We start from the raw sequence: 27,210 nt of genomic DNA on the forward strand, positions 1-27,210 counted from the left end.
CGCGGACTCAATGAGGCTTTGGGTTCCAGGACTGGAAGGGAATGCTAAAACCCAAATAAAATGGCCAAAGAGACCTTCCCCTACTCGGCTGCCACCCTGCGATCCCTGCAGCAGCAGAGAGAACAGCTTGAGGATGAAGAGCGGAGAAGGGCGGTGCGGAGTCAGTGTCTCACCCGCAGGTTCCTGTCTGACAGCCGGCCTTCATTCCCTACTGCCAACCGAAGGCTCCAATATTGCCGGGACATTGCCATTCATAACGCCCTGTACACAGGAGACGTGGAGAAGATTAAAGGGATATTCAAGGAAGATGGATCAGCAGAAGTGTTGGTGGAGACCGTCAGTGAGGAGCTCCAATGGTCCCCAGAAATGGGTGAGAGAGTGGGGTGTGCAGTTCACTGTAAGGAAGGGTTAAATTTGCTGAGCAGATGTCACCATGTGGAGAAAGAAATGCCAGCTGCAAGGACACTGGAAAGTATTCAGCCACTGAGCGGAGGGGGCAACAATAGTGATAGGAGAGATACACAGATATGACCTGAGGCAATGGTAACCGCTAATGAGTAGTGATGAGCGAATATACTCGTTACTCGAGATTTCCCGAGCACGCTCGGGGTTCCTCAGAGTATTTTTTAGTGCTTGGAGACTTAGTTTTCTTCACCGCAGCTGGATGATTTGCATCTCTTAGCCAGCTTGATTACATGTGGGGATTCCCTAGCAACCAGGCAACCCCCACATGTACTTATGCTGGCTAACAGATGTAAATCATTCAGCTGAGGCGATGTAAACTAAATCTCCGAGCACTAAAAATACTCGGAGGACCCCCGAGCGTGCTCGAGAAATCTCGAGTAACGAGTATATTCGCTCATCACTACTCATGAAGCTTCTATCAAATCACGGGAAATGATTAGTTACTGGGAAAGAAATATGGAATTGGTGGGGGAAAAAAAATTCCAGGTACTATTATTTATTAATTCCTGTGTTTTTATGACAGAAGAATTCATAAAAGGTATGGCCTTCACTATTATTGTCCATCAGGGAGGGTCCAACTTTCTTGAAGAGCGGAAATAGATCCTCTTTGCCGGACTGAGCCTCGTCATAATCCAATTATTTATTGTCCAACATAAATTTTCAATCAGATTGAGGTTTGGACTGATGGCTAATCTTATCATTGAGGTGATATGTTTTCTGAAGGCCAACTGTAATATTCTTTACTTAGTCGTAAAATGCATTGTCATCCTAAAATATGGCTTCGTCATCGCCAAACCTCTCATCTAAGAAAGTAATGTGAGCCGTGTCTAAGATTTCCCTGTACAGGCATGCCACAAGCTTTGCCTCACTGAGCGTGTAGATGCCATGACACCTACCTGCTGCAATTCCTGAGCAAGCTCGGCACTGGGGTTGAACAGATCCTGTAGCTGAATCCACTTTCTGACACGGCACCCTCTGCCCTAAAGAACACCCTACAAGGATTGCACCACTTACATGCTGCTGACAGAGATTGACAGTGGTCTTTAAGTGGTTAAACAGCAGCGATCAGAGCGAGCTCCAAGCGCTGCTGGCATCTGCCAAGTATGGTCTGCGCTCATCTTGTTCCATGACTAATGGATAAATCATGAAGGGGCTAATGATAAGGAAATGTGATTATTGTCTTCGGGAAGCGATCTTTACATGTTTCGTTAGAACCGCACCAGACAAGTTCCAGCATCATCTGCTTGGCCAATATCCACTGAATATCATCTTCATCCAGTCATCCACACTCCATGATGGTGTTCCCCCACCGCTCTGAATCCTCAGTCCTGATTTACTTTGTTTTGGTTCTGGTTTTCATGTGACTTTTCTATAAATCCCATTTCATTCATTCAAGTTCTTACAGTTCAGTGAGAAACATGGTTTTGGCATACAAATCCTGAAATGTGAATAAAGCCGATGACGGTCATTATGCGTCGTTTCACTCTACATGTGAGGGACCGCTCTGATGATCAGTCTGCATTAAGGCATTCCGTGCAAGCAAAAATAAAATTAAAAAAAAATCAAAATGTCTTTAATTTTAAAAAAGAAAAATCAAGATTTTATTTTTAGGCAAAATCACCCTACCCTTAATCATAGTTCCAAAAAGTTATTTTGGAACATGTAATAGTGTAAGTAAAAGTGTTGGGGGCTTGGAGGAATATAAATGAGAATAATGAAGTTTATTTTAAACTTGTATCTGCTTTTGTCTGGCACATCCAGTGTGAATTTTGATCATTTTTTTTCTCTGATAATCCGCTCTGCAAATTATACACATAATTGTTTAAAATAAATGTTATTGTTCTTATTTATATACTCCCACCCACCACCAAAACCTTCGCTTCTAATACTTTACATGTTCTAAAATAACTTTTTGGAACTCTTATTGGTTCAGGGCGCTTGTGAGTATATATGAATTTGGTGGCTAAAGGTACTGTCACATTTAGCGACGCTGCAACGATCTAGACAACGATCCCGATCGCTGCAGCGTCGCTGTGTGGTCGCTGGAGAGCTGTCACACAGGCAGCTCTCCAGCGACCAACGATGCCGGTCCCCGGGTAAACATCGGGTTACTAAGCGCAGGGCCGCGCTTAGTAACCCGATGTTTACCCTGGTTACCAGCGTAAACGTAAAAAAAAAAAAACTACATACTTACATTCCGGTGTCTGTCCCCCGGCGCTGTGCTTCTCTGCACTGACTGTGAGCGCCAGCCGAAAAGCACAGCGGTAACGTCACCGCTGTAATCTGCTTTCCGGCTGGCCGGCGCTCACAGTGCAGAGAAGCACAGCGCCGGAGGACAGACACCGGAATGTAAGTATGAAGTGTTTGTTTTTTGAAATGCAAAGTTCGGCGTCACCGCATAATTCTTCCCTCTTAGGGCTTGTTCACATGTTCACATGTGCATTTTTGACATGGAACCGCCCCATAGCTTTTTACAGTACCAACTCTAGTGCACATGCTCCTTATTTTTCCTTGCAGATATGAACCTTCGAAGTTTTCTTTTTCCAATCTGCAGTGTCAATTCTTTAAGCGATTTGCTGTGTTTTTCACCCATTCAAATGATTGGGGGAAAACAATGCAAGTACAAAAAACTCATAATAAACGTGCATATTTTACGCAGCCTTTTTCCTGTCAACACTATAGTTTTAGTAGCAGAAAAATGTGCTGCAAATACTGAAGGTGTACACACCCTTGTTTAACCCATAATAATATGCCTCCTTTGTGGTGTATACAGCAGTCTGTATCTCCTATGTGATGTATAGTCAGCAGTGTCAGTGTCTCCTATGTGCTGCATATACAACAGTCGCTGTCTCCTTTGTGATGAATAAAGCAATCTAAGGCTATGTGCCCACATTGCAGAAATGCTGCGGAAATGTCCGCAGCATTTCCAAAACTCTCAAGCCGCTGGTAAAACGCATGCAGAATTTGCATGCTTTTTCCCCGCAAAACACAAGCGTTTTGCAAACGTTTTTAGCTTGCAGAATGCTTGCACTTTACAAGCGATTTGAAGCATCACTTGGAAAAGTGATTGACAGGTTGGTCACACTTGTCAAGCATAGTGCTTGACAAGTGTGACCAACTTTTTAGTATTGATGCTGCCCATGCAATAGTAAAAGAATGTTAAAAATAATAAAAAAATAAAAAATATGGTTATTCTCATCGTCTGACGGCCCCCGATCTCAACAGCGCTCCCGGTACGTTCCGTTCCCAGGGATGCTTTGCATGGAGGACCTTTGTGACATGACAGTCGTGTGACTGTGACGTCATCCCAGGTCCTTCGCGCAATGCATCCCTCGGAACAGAAGCCACCACGTGCACCGCTGAGAGGTGGGAGGACTCAGGGGGCCGTCATAAGATAAGTATATCCCTATTTTTGGGGGCGTGTCCTAGCTGGCCATGTGAACGGTCGCATAGAAGAGCGCTCCCGCTGCTAAAAAGTGATTATCCTGTGCAGACACCGCGGGCCGGGCTTTTCTGCTGCTTACTGGCTGGCTGAGGGTCAGGGGAGCTGCGCGGTGCAGAGCGGTGGATCTGACGGTGGAGGAGATGACCAGGCGACGGCAGAAGGATGCGGAAGCTGGCGATGCAGGAGCCAGCCAAGATGGCGCCGAGGCCAGGGAGCAAGCTGATAAAGAAAATGCTGCATGCCAGAGACGTATGGAAGTGGCGATGAAGCTCCAGCAGTATGCCAGAGTGGAGGCTGCGGAGGAGGCAGAGCAAGGAGCTGGAGCTCATAAGGAGGAAGAGGATACAGTCCTGGCTGCAAAGCATGAGGTACAGAGGGGGAAGCAGAGAGGCAGCATGTCGGGGGCAAAAGGGGGACCTGAAGGTTTGATGGAGGAAGAGGAGCTGACCCTGAGAGATCTCCTCATGCCAGCAATCCCTGAATTCCCTGGACCTGCAAATGCAGGAGATAATAGGGGACACAGCACAAATTAATGCAGCCCTGCAAAAGATGGACAGACGTATGGGAGTGGTGGAGGAGAGGGTGAATATGGCAGAAGACAACATAGTTAAACTGCGAAAAGCTGAGAAAAAGTTCGCCCAAGCAATATCAGAGCTCGCTGCCAAAAATGAGGATCTGAAAAATAGATCTGGAAGGAATAATATACGTATAGTGGGGCTGCCTGAAAAGACTGAGGGGAGAAACCCCACAGAGTTTGTTGAAAGCTGGTTGCTGGAGAAAATTGGCACAGTGCTGACAAAAGTTTTTGCTGTTGAAAGAGCTCATAGGGTCCCTCCGCAGCCCCCTGCCCAGGAGCGAATCCCCGTACCATGCTTGCCAAAATACTGAACTACAGGGACAGAGACATTATCCTCAGAAAGGCTAGAGAAATGGAGGATCTGACGGCTGGAGGTCAAAAGATTGCCATCTACCCGGATTATTCTGCTGCAGTTCAGAAACAATGGATGAAGTTCACTGGGGTCAAGACACGACTGAGGGAACTGGGAGTGCAATACTCTGTTGTTCCCTGCAAAGCTGAGAGTGGTCGCTTTTGATAAGACCCACTTTTTCCTGACACCAGAGGACGCTACCCAGTGGATTGATACTAACGCTAAAAGACTTAAGGTACCGTCACACTGAACGATATCGTTAATGATATCGTTGCTTTTTGTGACGTAGCAACGATATCGTTAACTAAATTGTTATGTGTGACAGCGACCAAAGATCAGGCCACTGCTGGGAGATCGTTGGTCGCTGGGGAAAGTCCAGCACTTTATTTCGTCGCTGGACTCCTGCTGACATCGCTGAATCAGCGTGTGTGACGCCGATTCAGCGATGTCGTCACTGGTAACCAGGGTAAACATCGGGTTACAAAGCGCGGCCCTACGCTTAGTAACCCGATGTTTACCCTGGTTACCCGGGGACTTCAGGATCGTTGGTCGCTGGAGAGCTGTCTGTGTGACAGCTCTCCAGCGACCAAACAGCGACGCAGCGATCAACATCGTTGTCGGTATCGCTGCAGCGTCGCTTAGTGTGACGGTACCTTTAAGGGAAAAGGCGATTGACATTTTGTGGGGATCCAGATGGAAGTTATTTCTCTGTCGCTGGAGAAGGGATCTGCGCTTAATAGCATATTTGCTAGATGGTTGAGCAATTGTTGAGGATTGTACCAGGCCATACTGAGTGTTCGGCTGAAGGGGGCAGCAACGGTTAATAAATATGGAGGAGGAGGGTTCTGCGGGGTACTGCAAGTTTGGTTTGAAGTTTCTCTACATGTGTTTATAAGTTGGATTGTTCTGAAAACAAAAATTGTGGGAAATTCTGTTTGTCATGGCAGCGGGAGGAGAGATGAGAGGGTAAGGCAAGGGAGAGTGTTCGCAATGGGCGCTGGAGCCCCACTCTTGATAAGAGGTAGAATGTGTGGTATTGGATGGGTTAGGGGGGTAAGTTTGAGGTTGATGGGGTGGGTGGGAGGGATTAGACAGCTCATATTTGGATAGGAGGTTGCTATGAAGGATGATGAGCCACATAATTGGGGGGCCACACGAAAATATTGAGTTAGAACGTGAGAGGCCTTGCGGATGGGACCCGGCGAGCGGTGAGTCTACAGTATGTTCGAGAGCAAAGAGCCTCAATGATATGCTGGAAACGCATTTGGTGCGTGAAAAGGTGGATGTATTAAAGAGATGCTGGATACAGAAGGCATACCACTCTACCTTCTCTGCGTACTCTAGGGGTGTGTCGGTCTTGGTACCCGTGGGAGTGCAATATGAAGAGGTGACGGTTCAGGTGGAAGTGGATGGTCAGTATGTGATGGTGCAATGTAAAATAAATGGAGTATTGATGTGTATAGCGGCAATGTACATTCCGCCCCCGCACTCAAGTAAGAAAATTAGGGAGGTGTTGGAATGGGTGGAACGCCGGGGTCCAATACCTTTTCTAATCATAGGGGATCTTAATAACATATGTGATGACTTTTGGGATAAAAATAAAAATTCCCAGAATAGGACAGTGGGACATATTACTACGTTTGGGACTTATATTCGCGAAGTGGGTATGACTGACCTATGGAGAGTTAGGCATGTTGGGGAAAGGGGGTATTCATGTTACACACCGGCTCATAGTACTCTATCCAGAATTGATCTAGCACTAGGCAATCGTCTGTTGGACACTATGGTGGTGGATGTTCGATATTTACTCAGGGCTCTCTCGGACCATAGTCCAATTGAGGTGGAGTTTTGACTGGTGGGGACGCGGGCTGTGGGCAGGAGAGAGTGGAAGTTTCACCCTAACTGGCTGCACAGTATAGATTTAGATAAGATAAAACAGAAGTTGGCGGAATTTTTTGTGTTGAATGATGGGAGTGCAGATGTTCTTACCATATGGGAAGCTATGAAGGCGTACTTAAGAGGACTACTATTTAGAGATATTAGTAGATGTAAGCGGCAGACGAGAGAGGCAGAGAAGGCGGCGGCTGATGGGCTAAGGGCAGCGGAAGATGAGATGGTTATGATGGGTACCCCTGAAGCTGAGAACAGATTAAAGGCAGCTCAGAGTCACCTGGAAAAACCTTTGCTGGGAAAGGCAGAAAGGAAGCGGGATTTTCAGAAGCTGGCATATTATCAGGAGGGTGAGACTGTCGGACACATGCTGTCGCTGGTGGCTTCTGCTCAGAGGAATACTTCGTTTGTTCACTCTCTGACTTCTGGGAATGGTAGGATTGTCTCCAAAAATTCAGAGATTTTGTGGGTCTTTGCAGACTTTTACGCTGACCTATATTCCTCTAGGGTAGATGAGTTAGCGGGAGACACAGTGGCATTTCTTGAAGGACTGGTGCTTTTGAGGTTGAGTGACGTGGATAGAGAGAGTTTGGAGGCTCCCATCACGGAGGAGGAACTGGGTCGGGTATTACAGTCTATGGCTAATGGGAAGGCACCTGGAGTGGATGGGTTTCCCGCTGAGATCTACAAAAATATGAGGGAGATGCTAATCCCCAGATTAAAGGTGGTCCTAGATGAGGCTAAAAGTAGAGGGTATCTGCCAGCATCCATGAGAGAAGCCATAATAACGGTAATTCCTAAGGAATCATACCGGCCGATCTCCTTACTCCCTGTTGATGTCAAGCTTCTGGCCAAGGTGTTGGCGACTAGGTTGATGAGTGTCATCTCCGGCCTGGTACACCCAGGCCAATCTGGCTTTATGCCTGATAGATCCACGGTGGTCAATCTACGGAGATTGTTTATGAATCTGCAGCTTAAGTCCGACAACTGTGGCCAGAGAGTCATTGCATTCTTAGATGCCCTTAAAGCATTTGACAGTGTGGAATGGGGATATCTTTGGCAGGTATTGCAGTGTATGGGGTTTGGCTCGCAGTTTGTGTCCTAGATTCGGCTGCTGTACTCGCGGCCGGTGGCTAGAGTCAGGGTGAATGGGGAGTTATCAAGGACTATACATTTAGCGAGAGGAACGAGACAGGGGTGTCCACTCTCTCCTCTTTTGTTTGCCCTGGCTGTGGAACCATCGGCTGCTAAGCTTCGACAGTCGGACGAGGTGTCAGGGTTTAAATATGAGATGATGGAAGAAAAGGTGGCGCTCTACGCGGACGACATCCTACTGTTTCTGGCAGACCCGGTCGCTTCCTTGAGGGGTGCTATTGGGCTTATTGAAAGATTTGGGGCATTGTCGGGGCTGATGATAAATTGGAGTAAGTCTCATCAAAATGATTCTGATGCCGAAAATCCTATACAGTGGGGCAAAAAAGTATTTAGTCAGTCAGCAATAGTGCAAGTTCCACCACTTAAAAAGATGAGAGGTGTCTGTAATTTACATCATAGGTAGACCTCAACTATGGGAGACAAACTGAGAAAAAAAAATCCAGAAAATCACATTGTCTGTTTTTTTATCATTTTTTTTGCATATTATGGTGGAAAATAAGTATTTGGTCAGAAACAAACAATCAAGATTTCTGGCTCTCACAGACCTGTAACTTCTTCTTTAAGAGTCTCCTCTTTCCTCCACTCATTACCTGTAGTAATGGCACCTGTTTAAACTTGTTATCAGTATAAAAAGACACCTGTGCACACCCTCAAACAGTCTGACTCCAAACTCCACTATGGTGAAGACCAAAGAGCTGTCAAAGGACACCTGAAACAAAATTGTAGCCCTGCACCAGGCTGGGAAGACTGAATCTGCAATAGCCAACCAGCTTGGAGTGAAGAAATCAACAGTGGGAGCAATAATTAGAAAAAGGAAGACATACAAGACCACTGATAATCTCCCTCGATCTGGGGCTCCACGCAAAATCCCTCCCCGTGGGGTCAGAATGATCACAAGAACGGTGAGCAAAAATCCCAGAACCACGCGGGGGGACCTAGTGAATGAACTGCAGAGAGCTGGGACCAATGTAACAAGGCCTACCATAAGTAACACACTACGCCACCATGGACTCAGATCCTGCAGTGCCAGACGTGTCCCACTGCTTAAGCCAGTACATGTCCGGGCCCGTCTGAAGTTTGCTAGAGAGCATTTGGATGATCCAGAGGAGTTTAGGGAGAATGTCCTATGGTCTGATGAAACCAAACTGGAACTGTTTGGTAGAAACACAACTTGTCGTGTTTGGAGGAAAAAGAATACTGAGTTGCATCCATCAAACACCATACCTACTGTAAAGCATGGTGGTGGAAACATCATGCTTTGGGGCTGTTTCTCTGCAAAGGGGCCAGGACGACTGATCCGGGTACATGAAAGAATGAATGGGGCCATGTATCGTGAGATTTTGAGTGTAAACCTCCTTCCGTCAGCAAGGGCATTGAAGATGAAACGTGGATGGGTCTTTCAACATGACAATGATCCAAAGCACCCCGCCAGGGCAACGAAGGAGTGGCTTCGTAAGAAGCATTTCAAGGTCCTGGAGTGGCCTAGCCAGTCTCCAGATCTCAACCCTATAGAAAACCTTTGGAGGGAGTTGAAAGTCCGTGTTGCCAAGCGAAAAGCCAAAAACATCACTGCTCTAGAGGAGATCTGCATGGAGGAATGGGCCAACATACCAACAACAGTGTGTGGCAACCTTGTGAAGATTTACAGAAAACGTTTGACCTCTGTCATTGCCAACAAAGGATATTTTTACAAAGTATTGAGATGAAATTTTGTTTCTGACCAAATACTTATTTTCCACCATAATATGCAAATAAAATGTTAAAAAAACAGACAATGTGATTTTCTGGATTTTTTTTTCTCAGTTTGTCTCCCATAGTTGAGGTCTACCTATGATGTAAATTACAGACGCCTCTCATCTTTTTAAGTGGTGGAACTTGCACTATTGCTGACTGACTAAATACTTTTTTTCCCCACTGTATGTTCTTCATAACGCGCCAGTTTGGATACCGCGGGGAAAATTTAGGCAGATTAACGCCCTGGATCAGGCTTAAGACGCTTCAGCGGCCCAAGGATGAGGGGGGCTTGGCATTGCCTAACCCTGAAGTATATTTTCTGGCAGCCCAGAGTCGGCACTTGAAGGGCTGGGCGTATGAGTGATCGTCCAGCGCGGTACAGCAATTGATAGAAAAAGTGACAAACAGAAAGCCCGGTAGTGCAGTGTCTAGAGGATGGGTCTCTGGGGGCCCTGGGGAAGTCGTATCCCACTATATTTTTGATATGTAAGTTGTGGGGTAGACTGAAACACATACGTGGGGTTAAGGGTCTGACCAGGTTCTCCCCGATATGGCATAATAATAACTTACCGGAATTTGTGGCACTGGGGGTATTACCAGAATGGCAGACAGTGGGAATTCAATATGTGTATCAGATAATTGAGCAGGGGGAGTTGAAATCCTTTTCTAGATTGCAGGCAGAGTTTGGTCTCGGACCTAAGGGGAAATATCAGTATTTGCGGATGAGGCACGCATTTGGAGCTCAGAATAGGGACGGAAATGCCAGTATTCAAAGGGATATAGTGTTGGAATATGTGTGTAGTGAGGGGACTACTAGGGGGTTATTTCTACTCTTTATAAAGACTTGCTGCATACTTACCTTCTGGGGTATCCGATCACGGCAAGAGCTAGGTGGGAGAGAGATGTGGGCCCAATGGAGAATGGGAATCGGTGCTGGAATGGGTACCAAGGCTGTCACTGAGCGAACCGTATAGGCTTTCACAACTCTATGTGATACACAGAGTTTATAAATCTCTGGAAGTATTGTTCAAGGCAGGTTTGCGTGATGACTCTGAATGCCCAAGGTGTAGGTCCGCAGATGCTGACATATTTCATATGATGTGGACATGTCCGAGACTGGCTGCTTTTTGGTTGGTGGTTTTGAGTCGAGTGGAAGGTGCGTACAAATGTATGGTGCCAAGAGACCCGATAGTGTGCTTGTTGGGATGCGTGGATGAGATTGGAGTGGATAACAATCTGAAGACAGACTTTGCCAGATTACTGTATATGGCTCGAAAGGTAATAGCGCGAATTTGGATTAAGGATGAGCCGCCTACAAGAAAGGAATTCCTTCAGTATGTAAAACAGGGCCTGATATTAGAAAAAGGGATTTATAAGAAAAAAGGGAAACCTTCGACAAATTGTGGTATTCGTGGCTCGCCATGGGATAGGTTCACTATAAAAGAAGGGTGTATATTATGAGGCATGCAGATCTACATGAGATGATAGTAACTCTATAATCCTGATGGTTAAGTTATTAAAAGACGTGGGCTGTCTGTTTGGGAGGGGGTGGATTAAGTTGGGAATGGGGGGTCTGTTTTGGGGTGAAAACTCTGTATTGAAATATAAGAATGTAACAAGTTAATTGTCATGTGATCCTAAATAAAACTTTGAGTAAAAAAAAAATATATATATATATATCCCTATTTTTAATTTTAATTCTTTTTTTTTCACGGAAATATGTTTTCCCAGCGGCTGGAGGAGAGTCTCCTCTCCTCCAGAGAGGGTACCATCCGCACATGAAGCGCTCACTTTATGCCTGGAGGGCATAGCCACATGCGTAAAGTGAGCTTTTCAATGCAATCCTATGGCTGCGGAATCGCCGCGATTCCACAGAAATAATGAACAAGCTCCGGATTTTACCGCCATGCGATTCTGCAGTGGGAAAATCCGCAGCATGGGAACAGCAACTGCGGAATCCCATAGGATTGCATAGGAATGTGGTTTTTAAGCGTTTCTGCTGCAGCAAAAAACACAGCAGAAACACATAAAAAACGCAACGTGGGCACACAGCCTAATTGTATCCAGTGTGATGGGTACAGCAGTCTCAGCTTTGTGATGTAAACAGTCTCAGTGTATCCTATGTACACTGCTCAAAAAAAATAAAGGGAACACTTAAACAACACCATGTAACTCCAAGTTAATCACACTTCTGTGACATCAACTTGTCCAGTTATGAAGCAACACTGATTGTGAATCAATTTCTCCCTCTGTTGTGCAAATCGAACAGACAACAGGTAGAAATTATTGGCAATTAGCAAGACAACTCCTTTAAAGAAATGGTTCTGCAGGGGGGAACACAGACCATTTGTCTGTTCTCATACTTTTTGGCTGTTGTTTTGATAACTTTTGCATTTTGTCTTTGCTCTCACCCCTAGAGGTACAGCAGCATGATGTGTCTACAGTGCAGCCCACAGGAGTTGCTCAGGTAGTGTAGCTCATCCAGGATGGCACATCAGTGCGACCTGTGACAAGAAGGATAGCTGAGTCTTTCAGCACAGTGTCCAGAGCATGGAGCAGATACCAGGCGACAGGCTAGTACACCAGAACACGTGGAGGGGGCCGTAGGAGGGCAATAACCCAGCAGCAGGATCGCTACCTCCTCCTTTATTCAAGGAGGAACTGTAGTAGCAGCCGAAACCCTGCAAAATGACCTCTAGCAGGTCACTAACATTCATGTGTCTGCTCAAACTGTCAGAAACAGAACTCCATGAGGGTGGTATAAGGGCCCGATGTCCACAAGTGGGTGTTGTGCTCAGAGCTCAACACTATGCAGGGTGATTGGCATTTGCCAGGGAACAACAAAATTGGCAGATTCAACATTAGCGACCTGTGCTCTTCGGTTGGGAGCAAGTTCATACTGAGCACATGTGACAGAGTCTGGAGAGGCCATGGAGAACTTTTTGCTGCCTGCAACATCCTCCAGCATAACCGGTTTGGCAGTGGCTCAGTAATGATGTGGGAGACATTTCTTTGTACGGCAGCACAGCCCTCCATGTTCTCGCCAGAGGTAGCATGACCGCCATTAGGTACCGGAATGAGATCCTCAGACCCTTTGTGAGACCATATGCAGGTGCCCTGGGTTCCTTCTGATGCATAACAATGCTAGGCTTCATGTGGCTGCAGTGCATCAGCAGTTCCTGCATGATGAAAGCATTGAAGCTATGGACTTGTCTGCCTGTTCCCCAGACCTGAACCCAATTGAGCACATCTGGGACATCATGTCACGTTCCATCCTCCAATGCCACATTGTAACACAAACTGTCCAGGAGTTGACTGATGCTTTAATCCAGGTATGACAGGCAATACCTCGGGAAAACGTCCTCTGTCTTATCAGGAGCATGCCCAGGTATTTTAGGAAGGCAATACAGGCTTGTGGAGGCCACACACATTACTGAGCATCATTTCCTTGTCTTGAGGCATTTCTACTGAAGTTGCATCAGCCTGGAATTTGATTTTCCACTTTGATTTTGAGTATCATTCCAACTCCAGACCTCCATGGGATATTAATTTTGATTTACATTGATCATTTTTATGTTTTATTGTTATCAGCGAATTCCACTATGTACTTAAGATTTGTAACTGGAATATTTAATCCAGTGATATCTAGGATGTGGTATTTTAGTGTTCACTTTATTTTTTTGGGTAGTGTATAAACAGCAGTCTCTGTCTAGCCTTTGTGATATAAAGGCACGGATGATTGACCTCGTGGAGACCAAAACATCCAACACCGCGGAGACACCATCACGTGTTTCTCAACGCAGTGATCCAGAACACTGCCCCCAAATATGCAAATGCATGTAGAGGAGCTGCAGAGACACCATCACCATCACCATCAACGCAGGCAGTGAATAGCCAGGCCTTTCCCCGGGAAGGAACATCCAAGGGAAGGGCAGCATCCTATAAAGGAAAACATCCAATAAAGGAAAACCACCTATGCCAAGCACAAGCATGGTATCCATCCACAGACAGCTGTTTCGGGGTTTTTTCCCCGCATCAGTGCCCCTCATCCAACACCGCGGAGACACCATCACGTGTTCTGGATCACTGCGTTGAGAAACACGTGATGGTGTCTCCGCGGTGTTGGATGTTTTGGTCTCCACGAGGTCAATCATCCGTGCCTTTATAGACTTTCTACTAGGCACTGCTCCACAACACATCGATGGATCGGCATCACACACGCCGATCCAGCGATGACAGCGGGTGATCAGCGACCAAAAAAAGGTCCTGATCATTCCCCAGCGACCAATGATCTCCCAGCAGGGGCCTGATCGTTGGTCGCTGTCACACATAACGAGATCGTTAGCGGGATCGTTGCTACGTCACAAAAAGCGTGACGTTGCAACGATATCCTTAACGATATCGTTATGTGTGAAGGTACCTCAACAGTATCAAAGCAGCAGGGGAACCTACTGAAGAGAACTGTCACTCAAGGAGGAGTGCCTGACCCCACTCCCCAGTGACCAGGAAGTGAGGACACAGCAGAGCTGTGTGTTGCTCAAGGCATAACTAGAGAATGCCCCTTTAAAGGGAATCTGTAATTACGATCAAACCTCCTAAGCCGTCTATATGGGCATGTAGGTCATAGGAAACTGAATAAAATGATACCTGCGATCTGATCTCTTATTCCAGAGAAATCCACATTTTTCTTAATATATAAATATGCTGGTAAGATATATGGGTAAGACTCAAATCTCTGTGCCTACAGATATTTTTTTTAAGTGAAAGTGGGAGTTACCAGTGTGAGACATGTAATGACTCACAGTCTCTACTAATCTCCTGCAGAGCTGTGTGTGACTATAAATAACACAGTGCAGTGCAGCAGAGCTGAACTTTGTCTCATTCAAAAACACATCTGCAGTTGTAGCTCTCCTCTCGTGGTGTTGTCACCTGGGCTGCAAACCTGTGTCGGACTCCAAGTAACACTGATTTATTGCCAAGTAACACTGAGGAGAGCAGCTACAGCTGTAGATGTGAATAGATAAAGATAATAATCTTTATTTTTATATAGCGCTAACATATTCTGCAGCGTTTTACAGTTTACACACATTATCATCACTGTCCCCGATGGGGCTCACAATCTAGATTCCCTATCAGTATGTCTTTGGAATGTGGGAGGAAACCCACGCGAACACAGAGAGAACATACAAACTCTTTGCAGATGTTGTCCTGGGTGGGATTAGAACCCAGGACCCCAGCGCTGCAAGGCTGCAGTGCTAACCACTGCGCCACCATGCTGCCCGATCAGTTTTGAATATGATTATCGCTGTCAGTCTTTACATGTCTCACACTGGTAACGCACAATTTTATTAAAAATAATCTCTGGAGTCTCAAGCAGATCAGTGTCTGACCCATAGTCCTGAACATTTACATATAAGAAAAACAAGGACTTCTCTGGAATAAGACATTAGATCGGAGATATCAAGGTATCAGTTTATTCAGCTTCCAATGCCCAACATGCCCATATAGATGGTTAGTGGAGCTGATCCTACTGACAGATTCCCTTTAAGTCCGAATTGACATAAGAGGTATATTTTGATTTATGAAAAAAACAGAACAATTGTTATCAGTGTGCTTGACTCAATTCTCATCCATTATTAGTCTGTGGGTCCGTTTTTAACAACTGAGATTTTTCAAGTTTCTTTCTAGCATTAGCCTGTGAAAAATAGATACCACACTGATGTAGCACAGATACCATCTATGTGCTGTACTATTTCTCTACTGAGCCATTCATTTGTCATGTGAAACAAACAAGTAAAACTAGTGTGAGATCTATCTGCAAAAAAAAATGGATATAAACGTGGATGTGTGAATGGGACATAAGTGACATGAGTGAAAAAGAATGAACAAAAAATAGATACTGTTGATAGATACTTAGAATGATAGACAGAAAATAGATAGATGATAGGTAGACAAATAGATATTAGATAGATAGGTAGCTAGATAGATAATAGATAAATAGATATTAGATAGATAGGTAGCTAGATAGATAATAGATAAATAGATAGGTAGATAGATAATAGATACCACGTAGATAATAGATGATAGATAGATGATAGATAGAGATAGATAGCTAATAGATGATAGGTAGATAGATGATAGATAATAGGTAGATAATAGATGATAGAAATAGATAGATAATAGATATATAGAGATAGATAGATAGATAGCTAATAGATGATAGATAGGTAGGTAGATAGATAATAGATAGGTAGATGGATAATAGATAAATAATGGATAGATAATAGAAAGATACATAATAGCAGCATTTTTCATGCAAAAATAGCTGATAAGCAGTATATGGAGCCAGCAGATCTATATGTGTCCCCATAGACATAATGATAATTCTCCATTACTCGATCTTCTACCACAATCATCACAACTATGGGAAATCTCAAAATAAAAAAAAATGTCAAGTAAAACATGTAGTCATGCTCCTATTACTTCTACCCCAATATATGACTCCAGTAATAAAACATATGGAGAAAACATTACGTATGAGGCAATAGTTGTGAAATGAGACCTTCTGTCGCAGATCAATGAGGTGTGTGTGGGTTTTCATGTACTGTCATAGGATCCCTGCCAGGCCAGCTAATGGGTAACTTCACCCACCAAATAACCCCTATATCAGTCTGCCAGAAGAGGTAAGAAGAAGCCCCCCATACCTGGACTCATTACAAAGAGGTTGGTTATATGAGGAGGCAAGTGTTTTCCAGACTAGTCTTGTTATTTCATCTATTAGTTAAAGGGACACTGTCACCTGAATTTGGAGGGAACAATCTTCAGCCATGGAGGCGAGGTTTTTGGGTTTTTGATTCACCCTTTCCTTACCCGCTGGCTGCATGCTGGCTGCAATATTGGATTGAAGTTCATTCTCTGTCCTCCGTAGTACATGCCTGCACAAGGTAAGATTGCCTTGCCCAGGCGTGAACTATGAAGGATAGAGAATGAACTTCAACCCAATATTGCAGCCAGCATGCAGCCAGCGGGTAAGGAAAGGGTGAATCAAAAACCCAAAAACCTCGCCTCCATGGCTGAAGATTGTTCCCTCCAAATCCAGGTGACAGTGTCCCTTTAAGTTTTCCCAGGGTAACAGTGGGTTCCCTCTGAGCCGTACCTTACCTAGGTTGTCCAGTGTCAAAGAAATTTGGCTGCCTTGTTCCCACGACAGCGCCATGGTTGACTGCAGGTTGTGTGTGGTATAGCTTCTCTGAGTTCACTTTGCCAGAATTCACCAGCAAACCCAGATATGAACAGGTCACAATCTTTTTAGAAGCGATGCCAATTATTTCAGAGCCAAAACTCCTCCTATTGCTATTGCCAATTGCCTCATGATTTTGTTTCACAATTTTGCAGCCATCGGTCCATCAGGAGTGGGCGGAGCTTTAGTTCTGTGGCCGCTGCGCCATCTGGCGGTACCCTTAGGATATTATGACGCATACAGTGAAGTAGAAACCTTGGGTGGTGTGGGCGTTATATGCCCATTTGTCTAGCAGGCTGACACGATGGATCATATTTCCTCCATGTAGTATTAATATTTAAATGCACAAAGCGGCTAGGGGCGCTGCATACAATATATATAAATGATGATGTCACTCCTGCTGCGGATATATGGACACCACTACCTGAAATGTCCAATGTTGTGAAAAAAACACAAGTAAATCTTATACATATATCTATATCTGCGCTGGGGACATCATAATGCGCAAGCCTAAACGTACAAAAACTATACAAATGTCTATTCTGGTTAAAGTAGATAATAACCCAATTGTGCAATACTACAGTATTCAAATGCACATATAAACTGAGAGAAAAAGAAAAAAATGATTACCGGAAAATAACTAGTGGTCATCTATTGGTCTGGATTCCTCCACTGTTTGTCCGTTGATGGGGAAAAAAATTTTGTACTGTCTTGAGGTAGATATGTTACTCCCTCTCCTCACATATCTACCTCAAGACAGTACAAATTTTTGTACGTTTAGGCTTGCGCATTATGATGTCCCCAGCGCAGATATAGATATATGTATAGTATTAATATTTGCTTTCTTCCCAGGCCTCTTCTCACTGACACCTAAGAAGTCGCACACCAGTCCACTGCGCATCACTGCTGGTCGGGGATATTCTGACTGTGTGCGACATTTGATATGCCGCGGAGCAAACCCCAACACTCTAGCGGGTGAACGTGGTGCCCTACATGACTCCTGCGAGAATCACCATACTGAGTGTACTCAAATGTTACTGAGCCGTGGAGCAGATCCCAATCTTCTGACTAAAGATGGAGAAGCGCCCCTCCACATCTGTACCACCAAAGAATCACTGGAGTAGGTACCTGGAAAATGTATGAGTATGCTTGATAATTGTGATGATAGACCATAAATTGTCCGGTGATCACTGGAACATCCGAGACGACCATCATTAGATTATGGGGGCACTGTAGTCAATGCTGCATAGTATATGATGGACCTTATTAATGACAACCTTGACCTCGAGAAGGTCTACTCTTCTCGTGAATAACCAACGTTCATGGTCATGCCCCAACTAATAAAAAACAATGGCAGTGAGACTAATTTCACCACAATTTATGACTCTTATGGATTAGCCCTTCTTTTTTTAAAGGGGCTGTCCACTACTATCAACCACTACAAGAACATGTCCTTCTCGATCTGAATGTTTGCTCCATTAAAATAAAAACACCTATACTCACCTCCTGTACCGGCGTCGTTCCAGTGGTGTTGGCACTTGCATTTTCAGGGCTCATGTGAGGTTGTTAGGTTACCTGAGCCCTGCACCCAGTCAGGTCTGGGGTCATCAACAGGAAGTCAGAACTGTCTCTGGCTGCTCACTTCCTCTTGACAACTTTTACGTTTGAAGTTGGGGACATTGATGATAACGCTGATTGGGCTTAAGGTACCGTCACATTAAGCAACGCTGCAGCGATATAGGCAACGATGCCGATCGCTGTAGCATCGCTGTTTCGTCGTTGTGTGGTCGCTGGAGAGCTGTCACACAGACCGCTCTCCAGCGACCAACGATGCCGGTAACCAGGGTAAACATCGGGTTACTAAGCGCAGGGCCGTGCTTAGTAATGTTTACCCTGGTTACCATTGTAAAAGTAAAAAAAAAAACACTACATACTTACATTCCTGTCGCGTCCCCCAGCGTCAGCTTCCCTGCACTGTGTAAGCGCTGGCCGGAAAGCAGAGCGGTGACGTCACCGCTGTGCTCTGCTTTACGGCCGTCCGGCGCTGACACTGGGAGGCGCAGGGAAGCTGACGCTGAAGGACGTGATAGGAATGTAAGTATGTATTGTTTTTTTTTTTACTTTTACAATGGTAACCAGGGTAAACATCGGGTTACTAAGCACGGCCCTGCGCTTAGTAACCCGATGTTTACCCTGGTTACCAGTGAAGACATCGCTGAATCGGCGTCACACACGCCGATTCAGCGATGTCAGTGGGTGATCCAGCGACGAAATAAAGTCCTGATCATTCCCCAGCGACCAACGATCTCCCAGCAGGGGCCTGATCGTTGGTCGCTGTCACGCATAACGATTTTGTTAACGATATCGTTGCTACGTCACAAAAAGCAACGATATCGTTAACTATATCGTTATGTGTGACGGTACAATAGGGCTCTCATGACGCAACAACCTCATGTGAGTCCTGGGAACGCAAGTGCCGACACCCCTGAAACTTCCCTGGCTCGGGAGGTGAGTATAGGTGTTTATATTTTAATGGAAGCAAATCTTTATATCGAAAATGGGTTGTCCTAGTAGTGGACAACCCATTTAATTTTCCTTATAGCATTTCTTACACTATGTTCACACTGAATTTTTGAGTAGTTTTTTGGATTGGATCTGTTTCAAAATCCTCTTCAATAAAGGCTGGAAAACTCATCCTATTCATTTGTATGGGAAATCCATTCTGCTGTTCACATGAGATTTTTAAGCATTTTTTTCCTGAAGAGGTTTTGAAAACTGCATGCGACTTCTTTTCAGGTGAACCCAACGAGTTTTTCAAGCAAAAGACGCTGCATGAATCTCTGCACTTTTTTTTTCCTAAAGCGTCTTTTGTGTCGTATTTTGTGGTCGTTTTTTGAGTGTTTTTCCTATTTTTTTTCTGGTTTTCCATTTTGTTTTTAGGGTTTTCCCTTGTTTTTCGTGGTCTTTTTCACTGTTGTTTTTTAGTCTTTTTATTTTTCATTCTGTGGAATGAGGAAGAAACTCTTCCAATGTCTTCAAAACCTTTTCAGGAAAAGGTCATTACCTCCCAAAACTCCCAAAAAAAGAAGCGTTTCCTGAAGTGCTTTTGTTTATCCATCTCAAAAATTCCATGAGAACATAACCTTCAGGCGTGCAAGGCCTGGACCAACACCATGGTGAAGAGCATGCCCAATAATGCTAACTGGAAATCTGCTGATCACTCGGGTTCTCCTCACAGAAGGAGCACCTATAGTGTATATAAACAAAGTCTACACGCCCCTGTTAAGATGCAATTTTTTTTGTTTTTTTTATCATGTAAAAAAATGATACCAAGAAGAACCATTTAAGATTTTTTTTTCCACCTTTAATGTCACCGGTAATCTGTATGAATCGATTGACATAAAATAAAATCATTTAGAGGAGGAAAATAAAAATAACAACACTATACAATGTGGTTGCTTAAGTGTGAACACCCTCTTATAATTGGGGATGTGTTCAAAATTATCGAATCACATTTACACTCAGGATAAACAGTCATCAGTCCAGAGCTGTCTTCATAAACAGTGCTTCTGATTAACCCCATATAAAGTTTTGCTATCCTAGTAGGATTTTATTAATATTTTCTTAGTTGCATTTTACAACAAAAACCTTGGTTCATAAACAGCTTACAAAACAGCAAAGGTTATCACATTGTTGAAAGTTATTCAGGATAAGGGTACAAAAAAAATTCCAAGGGATTAGATATACCATGGAACATTGCGAAGATGGTTATCAAGACGTGTCTTAACTTTGGCACAACAGTGACATTATCTAGAACTGGACGTCCCTCAAAACTAATGAAAAGAGAGTAAAATTAGTCTGAGAGGCTGCCAAGAGTCCTACAGCAACATTAAAGTGAACCTGTCAGTAGGATTGTGCACAGTAACCTACAGACAGTGTCAGGTCGGCGCTGTTATACTGATTAAAATGATACCTGGCGTTATCAAATCCGTCTTGTGGTTGTTTTTTAATCTTTATTTTCAGTTTTGACTGATTGATATGCTCATGCTCCAGGGAGGCCTGATTACACAACAACCACAAGACGGAATTCATCAACCAAGGTATCATTTTAATAAATAAATTAATTAATAAAGCAATCTTATGTAAAGATATAGATGATAGAAATATTATATATATATACATACAGTGGGGCAAAAAAGTATTTAGTCAGTCAGCAATAGTGCAAGTTCCACCACTTAAAAAGATGAGAGGCGTCTGTAATTTACATCATAGGTAGACCTCAACTATGGGAGACAAACTGAGAAAAAAAAATCCAGAAAATCACATTGTCTGTTTTTTTTAACATTTGATTTGCATATTATGGTGGAAAATAAGTATTTGGTCAGAAACAAAATTTCATCTCAATACTTTGTAATATATCCTTTGTTGGCAATGACAGAGGTCAAACGTTTTCTGTAAGTCTTCACAAGGTTGCCACACACTGTTGTTGGTATGTTGGCCCATTCCTCCAGGCAGATCTCCTCTAGAGCAGTGATGTTTTTGGCTTTTCGCTTGGCAACACGGACTTTCAACTCCCTCCAAAGGTTTTCTATAGGGTTGAGATCTGGAGACTGGCTAGGCCACTCCAGGACCTTGAAATGCTTCTTACGAAGCCACTCCTTCGTTGCCCTGGCGGTGTGCTTTGGATCATTGTCATGTTAAAAGACCCAGCCACGTTTCATCTTCAATGCCCTTGCTGATGGAAGGAGGTTTGCACTCAAAATCTCACGATACATGGCCCCATTCATTCTTTCATGTACCCGGATCAGTCGTCCTGGCCCCTTTACAGAGAAACAGCCCCAAAGCATGATGTTTCCACCACCATGCTTTACAGTAGGTATGGTGTTTGATGGATGCAACTCAGTATTCTTTTTCCTCCAAACACGACAAGTTGTGTTTCTACCAAACAGTTCCAGTTTGGCTTCATCAGACCATAGGACATTCTCCCAAAACTCCTCTGGATCATCCAAATGCTCTCTAGCAAACTTCAGACGGGCTCGGACATGTACTGGCTTAAGCAGTGGGACACGTCTGGCACTGCAGGATCTGAGTCCATGGTGGCGTAGTGTGTTACTTATGGTAGGCCTTGTTACATTGGTCCCAGCTCTCTGCAGTTCATTCACTAGGTCCCCCCGTGTGGTCCTGGAATTTTTGCTCACCGTTCTTGTGATCATTCTGACCCCACGGGGTGGGATTTTGCGTGGAGCCCCAGATCGAGGGAGATTATCAGTGGTCTTGTATGTCTTCCATTTTCTAATTATTGCTCCCACTGTTGATTTCTTCACTCCAAGCTGGTTGGCTATTGCAGATTCAGTCTTCCCAGCCTGGTGCAGGACTACAATTTTGTTTCTGGTGTCCTTTGACAGCTCTTTGGTCTTCACCATAGTGGAGTTTGGAGTCAGACTGTTTGAGGGTGTGCACAGGTGTCTTTTTATACTGATAACAAGTTTAAACAGGTGCCATTACTACAGGTAATGAGTGGAGGAAAGAGGAGACTCTTAAAGAAGAAGTTACAGGTCTGTGAGAGCCAGAAATCTTGATTGTTTGTTTCTGACCAAATACTTATTTTCCACCATAATATGCAAATAAAATGTTAAAAAAACAGACAATGTGATTTTCTGGATTTTTTTTTCTCAGTTTGTCTCCCATAGTTGAGGTCTACCTATGATGTAAATTACAGACGCCTCTCATCTTTTTAAGTGGTGGAACTTGCACTATTGCTGACTGACTAAATACTTTTTTGCCCCACTGTATGTATATATATATATATATATATATATATATAGTATAACAGATAGATAATAAATAGATACATATAATAGATCAATATAGAATAGCTAGATGTCTTGTAGATATATGTCACAAGCCTCCTACATATAATTAACTTGCCCCCTTTAGCGTCTTTCATGTGGCACAAAATGATGTTTAGCTTTGACTAACCTAATAATTAAGACTAACAATATGGGGTGCCCCCTATTTTCTATAACCAGCAATGGTAAAGCAGACAGCTTTGGGCTTGTATTGTCAGGCTGAAGGTCCATGGTTATTGGCCCCTTCCCAGCCTAAAATACCAGCCTTAGATGCTCCAATTCTGGTGCTTTTGCCCACCTCTTCATGAGTGCTCTGGAGCGGTAGGAATCGGGGTAATGGTAGTTTGGATTAATGACAGATGTGAATTGTCAAAAATCACAGCTGCCATCAAGCCCTGGTGTTAGTAATGGAGAGGGGTCTATCAGACAACCCCCACTACTAACCCGGTAATAAGACAATAAAATCACACCCTATTCTGACGGTTCGGGTTGAGAATTTACTGTACTTGGCTCATGACATTTCGTGGTTCCTCTGAGATGTGTAGTTTTTTATTCTCGCACCCACTGACTTACATTGGTGAATCTTCTCCGATACCCGCGGCCCTACCCAGCATGCTGCAGTTTTTTTCCTTAACCGGATTACCGCTGAGGAGAAACTCGCAGATGAACACTGCCTCACTGAATCGCATACATTGATCAGAGGGAAATGCGATTTTTTTTCTCGAATTGCACTCAGTGTAGGAGCAAGGCGGGCCTGAGGGTGCATTTATTTACATAACCACATTATTTTTGTTCTTTCTTTTTATTTTTTTAAATCCGAAACAATTTCAGTTTGTTTTTCAATTGAATTGTACAGATTAGAAAAATGACAAAACCCTGGCATTTTTATAGGGGGTATAGACTTTTTATATCCACTGTATAGGGAGTTTGGGGGTAGTAGTTTAATCCAGGCCCTGATGCCTGAAGGCCCTTTTGCCACATAAAAAGACTCCAATATTAGAAGTGGCACATAGTGCATGGGGCCCTTTTTGTGTTGGCGCCCAACGCCTTCGAATTAGCTTTCTATTTCCTCTCCATCCGCCTAGATTTACAACCCGCAAACTACAGATGTATCTCCTAGGTGCTCGCTGACTATTCCCCAAAGCTCCCATAAAGCGTGTTCCAAGAGCCCGATCCATGGACATAAATGACATAAACACATACATGACATAAACACATATTTCCTGGCTCCTATTAGTGCCATGCACTTGGCTGTAATGCAGCTCAACCCAACCTTCAAGTAATATGGCATCCATAGTGATTGTCTCTGCTGGGCCTCCATATGCCAATGTCATACCACGCCATGTTCTATCAGGCATAGAAGTATGGCGGTCTTGTTCCCTGGACGCCATGCATCACATATTGTATTAATAGACACAGAATTTACACATGACTATTACACCCGTTTTACTCGCTTTTTTTCTCAGGTGTGCAAAGCTACTTTTGGACTATGGCGCCCTCATCAATCTTCCATGCCATTATACCCGTGCCACCCCACTACATGTGGCTTCTTCTCGAGGTCTGGAGGAACATGTGGCATTATACCTAAGCCTTGGTGCAGACCCATGTGCCCGTAATCGTCAGGGTGAGACACCTCTGAATTCAGCATGCGCCGCCTGTGAATACCCCAAAGACCATGCTAGGTATTTGAGGTTGGTAGAAATGCTCCTGAAAGCCGGAGTGGATCCCAGGATGCCAGGGAAGAAGGGCCATGGACCCCTCCACAATGCCAGTGCCAATTGCCATCTTGGAATGGTGCAGTTGCTTCTGGACAATGGGGCATCTGTTAATGCGGCCAACTGTGCAGGTTTCACGCCTCTGGACTGTACGTTGCAGGTGTGTTTGGATTACGAGTGCCAGCCCCAGCAAGTAGTACAGACACTCCTTAATCACGGTGCCAAGCGCCCCGATATCAAGGTAAGGAAAGGCGCCATTCCAAGGTTGATATATTGACGATATATTAACGTTGATGATTGATGTTCAGTCCTATACATTGTAATGTCCATGGTGAAAGGACAATCTCAGCTCTGCTCTGTGTATGTAGTGTGGTGCGCTCAGGGTAAACGCTTGGTTGTCTCACGCAGTCCCATAGACAATGGAGGGTGGCAAGCATGGTGGACACTGGTCCATTCTGATATGGCATTATACAGTTATTGGGGGTCCCAGGGATCGGCCCCGCTCACAATAACCCTTTGAACAGACCTAATAAGAAAATCATATCTTGTGAGTCTTATATCTATTCTGTGCCCGCAGATGTGGCGATTCTGTGCCTCTTCACCTCTGGCTTTCGAGATCCTTCTCAACGCCTATGACCGAATTCCACCAGGGGATTTCTGGGTCCGATCTGTGCCCACTAAAATATGGGAGGTAAGGAAGACGCATGTTCTATTTTTCTAATCTCTACCCCATTCAGGCCGTGGCACCAAACACTTTCAGGACATAAATCTTTATGGAGTTTTCTCTGCACAAACATTTATGGTAAATCGTTAGGATTCTTGGTCAGTGTCCACAATAAGGGGTCGGACTGCCTGTCGTTAAAACATGGTGGCTAATCACATGGCTACCAGAAAAAGCCAAACAGAAGAATCCTTTGGCCCACTTATGGATCTAAAAATGATGGCCACGCAATGAGTGTCTTGTGTCTCAGCCGTTATGTCTTCTTCTTTGCTTTCAGATGCATCGCACGTTTTACGAGTCCGTCCTGCAAGTTACAAATCAACCTCGTCGCCTCCAACATCTCGCCCGCTGCGCTGTGAGGAACATATATAAAGGGCAATGCTACAAAGCGGTTGCAGACCTAAGGCTGCCGGCTACACTGACTGCCTACCTCCTGCTTGTTCCAGAGGGCGTCATTCACTAAATTGTCAATTAGTTTCCGCTTCACGTTAAACTGTCCACAAGGGGGCGCTAAAGAAAAAAAAAAAAGGTATTGTAGTCAGGGTAAGAGTCCAGTAACTGTAGGTCATGGTCTCTCGTCTCCCACCCCAACAGGAGTGTAGGGTGAAGGGAGCACATGGATTATCTCCTATAGGTCGTGGTTTTAGAAATTGCCACTTGGGTTTTGGCATTGCATATCTACTTATTTTATCACAGTTGGCTCTTGTTTAGCTTCGCTTCAGTTAGCGGAATTCTTCCTCTTGGTTATTTTGATATTCAGGCTGTCTCCCCCATGCTTTACACTGGAGTCTAGGAGTTAACTGCTGCAATACGGCCCTGTTGAACCTTGGAAGAAAATAAGCATTTTAAATTATTTTTTACATTTGACCTCAAAGAGGATTGTCTACTGCTGGACAACCCTTCAATAATGGGCCCAAGGAGATTTTTAAAAATCCCAAAACTCCAACAAACAATATTTGCTTTCCAGACCGATGCCTCTTCTCCGTACTCAGCAGTGGTGCCCCCCGTGTGAGTGATGTAGCCCTAGATCAACTGCAGGGTCCAAATATTTTCCTTCTGAATGGAACATGAATGCTGCAGCTGATCTTCAACTCATTGCCCCTGCTGAATGTTGATACTGGGGGTCAAAGCGACACTGGTGAGCACAAATTTAGTTTTTTCTTTCACCTCTTTTCAGTAGGTGGGCAACTCATTTAGACAGACAGTCCACCACTGGACAACCCCAGCTTAATTACCGGATTAAATGAAAGCAGCAATGTCGGAGCCGTCACATGCAGGCTACAACCAATGAGCGGCTTCTCGTCAGCTTCAGCCTATACTACTTCATAAGAGTGGATGCCCACTTGCCCGCCCTGGCAGAGTAGTGATGAGCACTTTGGCTCCTGGATTCATTAAGCTGGGTTTGTCCAAGACTCCAGATGGATCATGGAAAATGTCTGCATTTATCAGAACACACGCTGTCTAGCAGTACAGTACTTATCTTACAGACAGCCCGGCCACATAGTTGGATGAAGCCCATGTAGCAAAAAAACAAACAGAATGTGACAGCGGCCAGAGGGGAAAAAAAAAAGGCGAATTTAGGAATAGTGATTTGTAGCTTTTGTAACCAGAGTGTAGATCAAGAGAAACACCGATGTCGTGTGATAGTGTCACAATAAACTTCTATGGAAAGAACATCTGATGATCATTGGCATCGGCCGTTTGCAGCTGCAGGGATCGGCTTAGCAATGTACCGCAGAAATGCGCCTCTCGGTGGCGTGCGTAGCAATGTACCGCAGAGAGGCGCCACCTGTACCAATGTACCGCAGAGGCGCCACCTGTACCAATGTACCGCAGAGAGGCGCCACCTGTACCAATGTACCGCAGAGAGGCGCCACCTGTACCAATGTACCGCAGAGAGGCGCCACGCGTACCAATGTACCGCAGAGAGGCGCCACTTGGCAGCGCATGTAGAAATGTACAGTAGAGGCACCACATATAGCAATGTACCGCAGAGAGGCGCCACCTGTACCAATGTACCGCAGAGAGGCGCCACGTGTACCAATGTACCGCAGAGAGGCGCCACGC

General features: G+C 44.6%; 1 protein-coding gene across 1 annotated transcript; it reads left to right on the top strand.

The window, feature by feature from the left end:
• Positions 1-26,811, top strand: ASB16 (ankyrin repeat and SOCS box containing 16). Its single transcript, XM_069751476.1, has 5 exons — positions 1-370; positions 17,711-17,978; positions 24,174-24,663; positions 25,000-25,113; positions 25,421-26,811. The coding sequence occupies exons 1-5, from the start codon at positions 61-63 to the stop codon at positions 25,604-25,606; spliced, it is 1,368 nt and encodes a 455-aa protein (XP_069607577.1). The 5' UTR covers positions 1-60; the 3' UTR covers positions 25,607-26,811.
• The last annotated feature ends 399 nt before the right edge of the window (positions 26,812-27,210 follow it).

This window comes from Ranitomeya imitator, chromosome 2 (assembly GCF_032444005.1).
Source record: "Ranitomeya imitator isolate aRanImi1 chromosome 2, aRanImi1.pri, whole genome shotgun sequence".
NCBI lineage: Eukaryota > Metazoa > Chordata > Amphibia > Anura > Dendrobatidae > Ranitomeya > Ranitomeya imitator.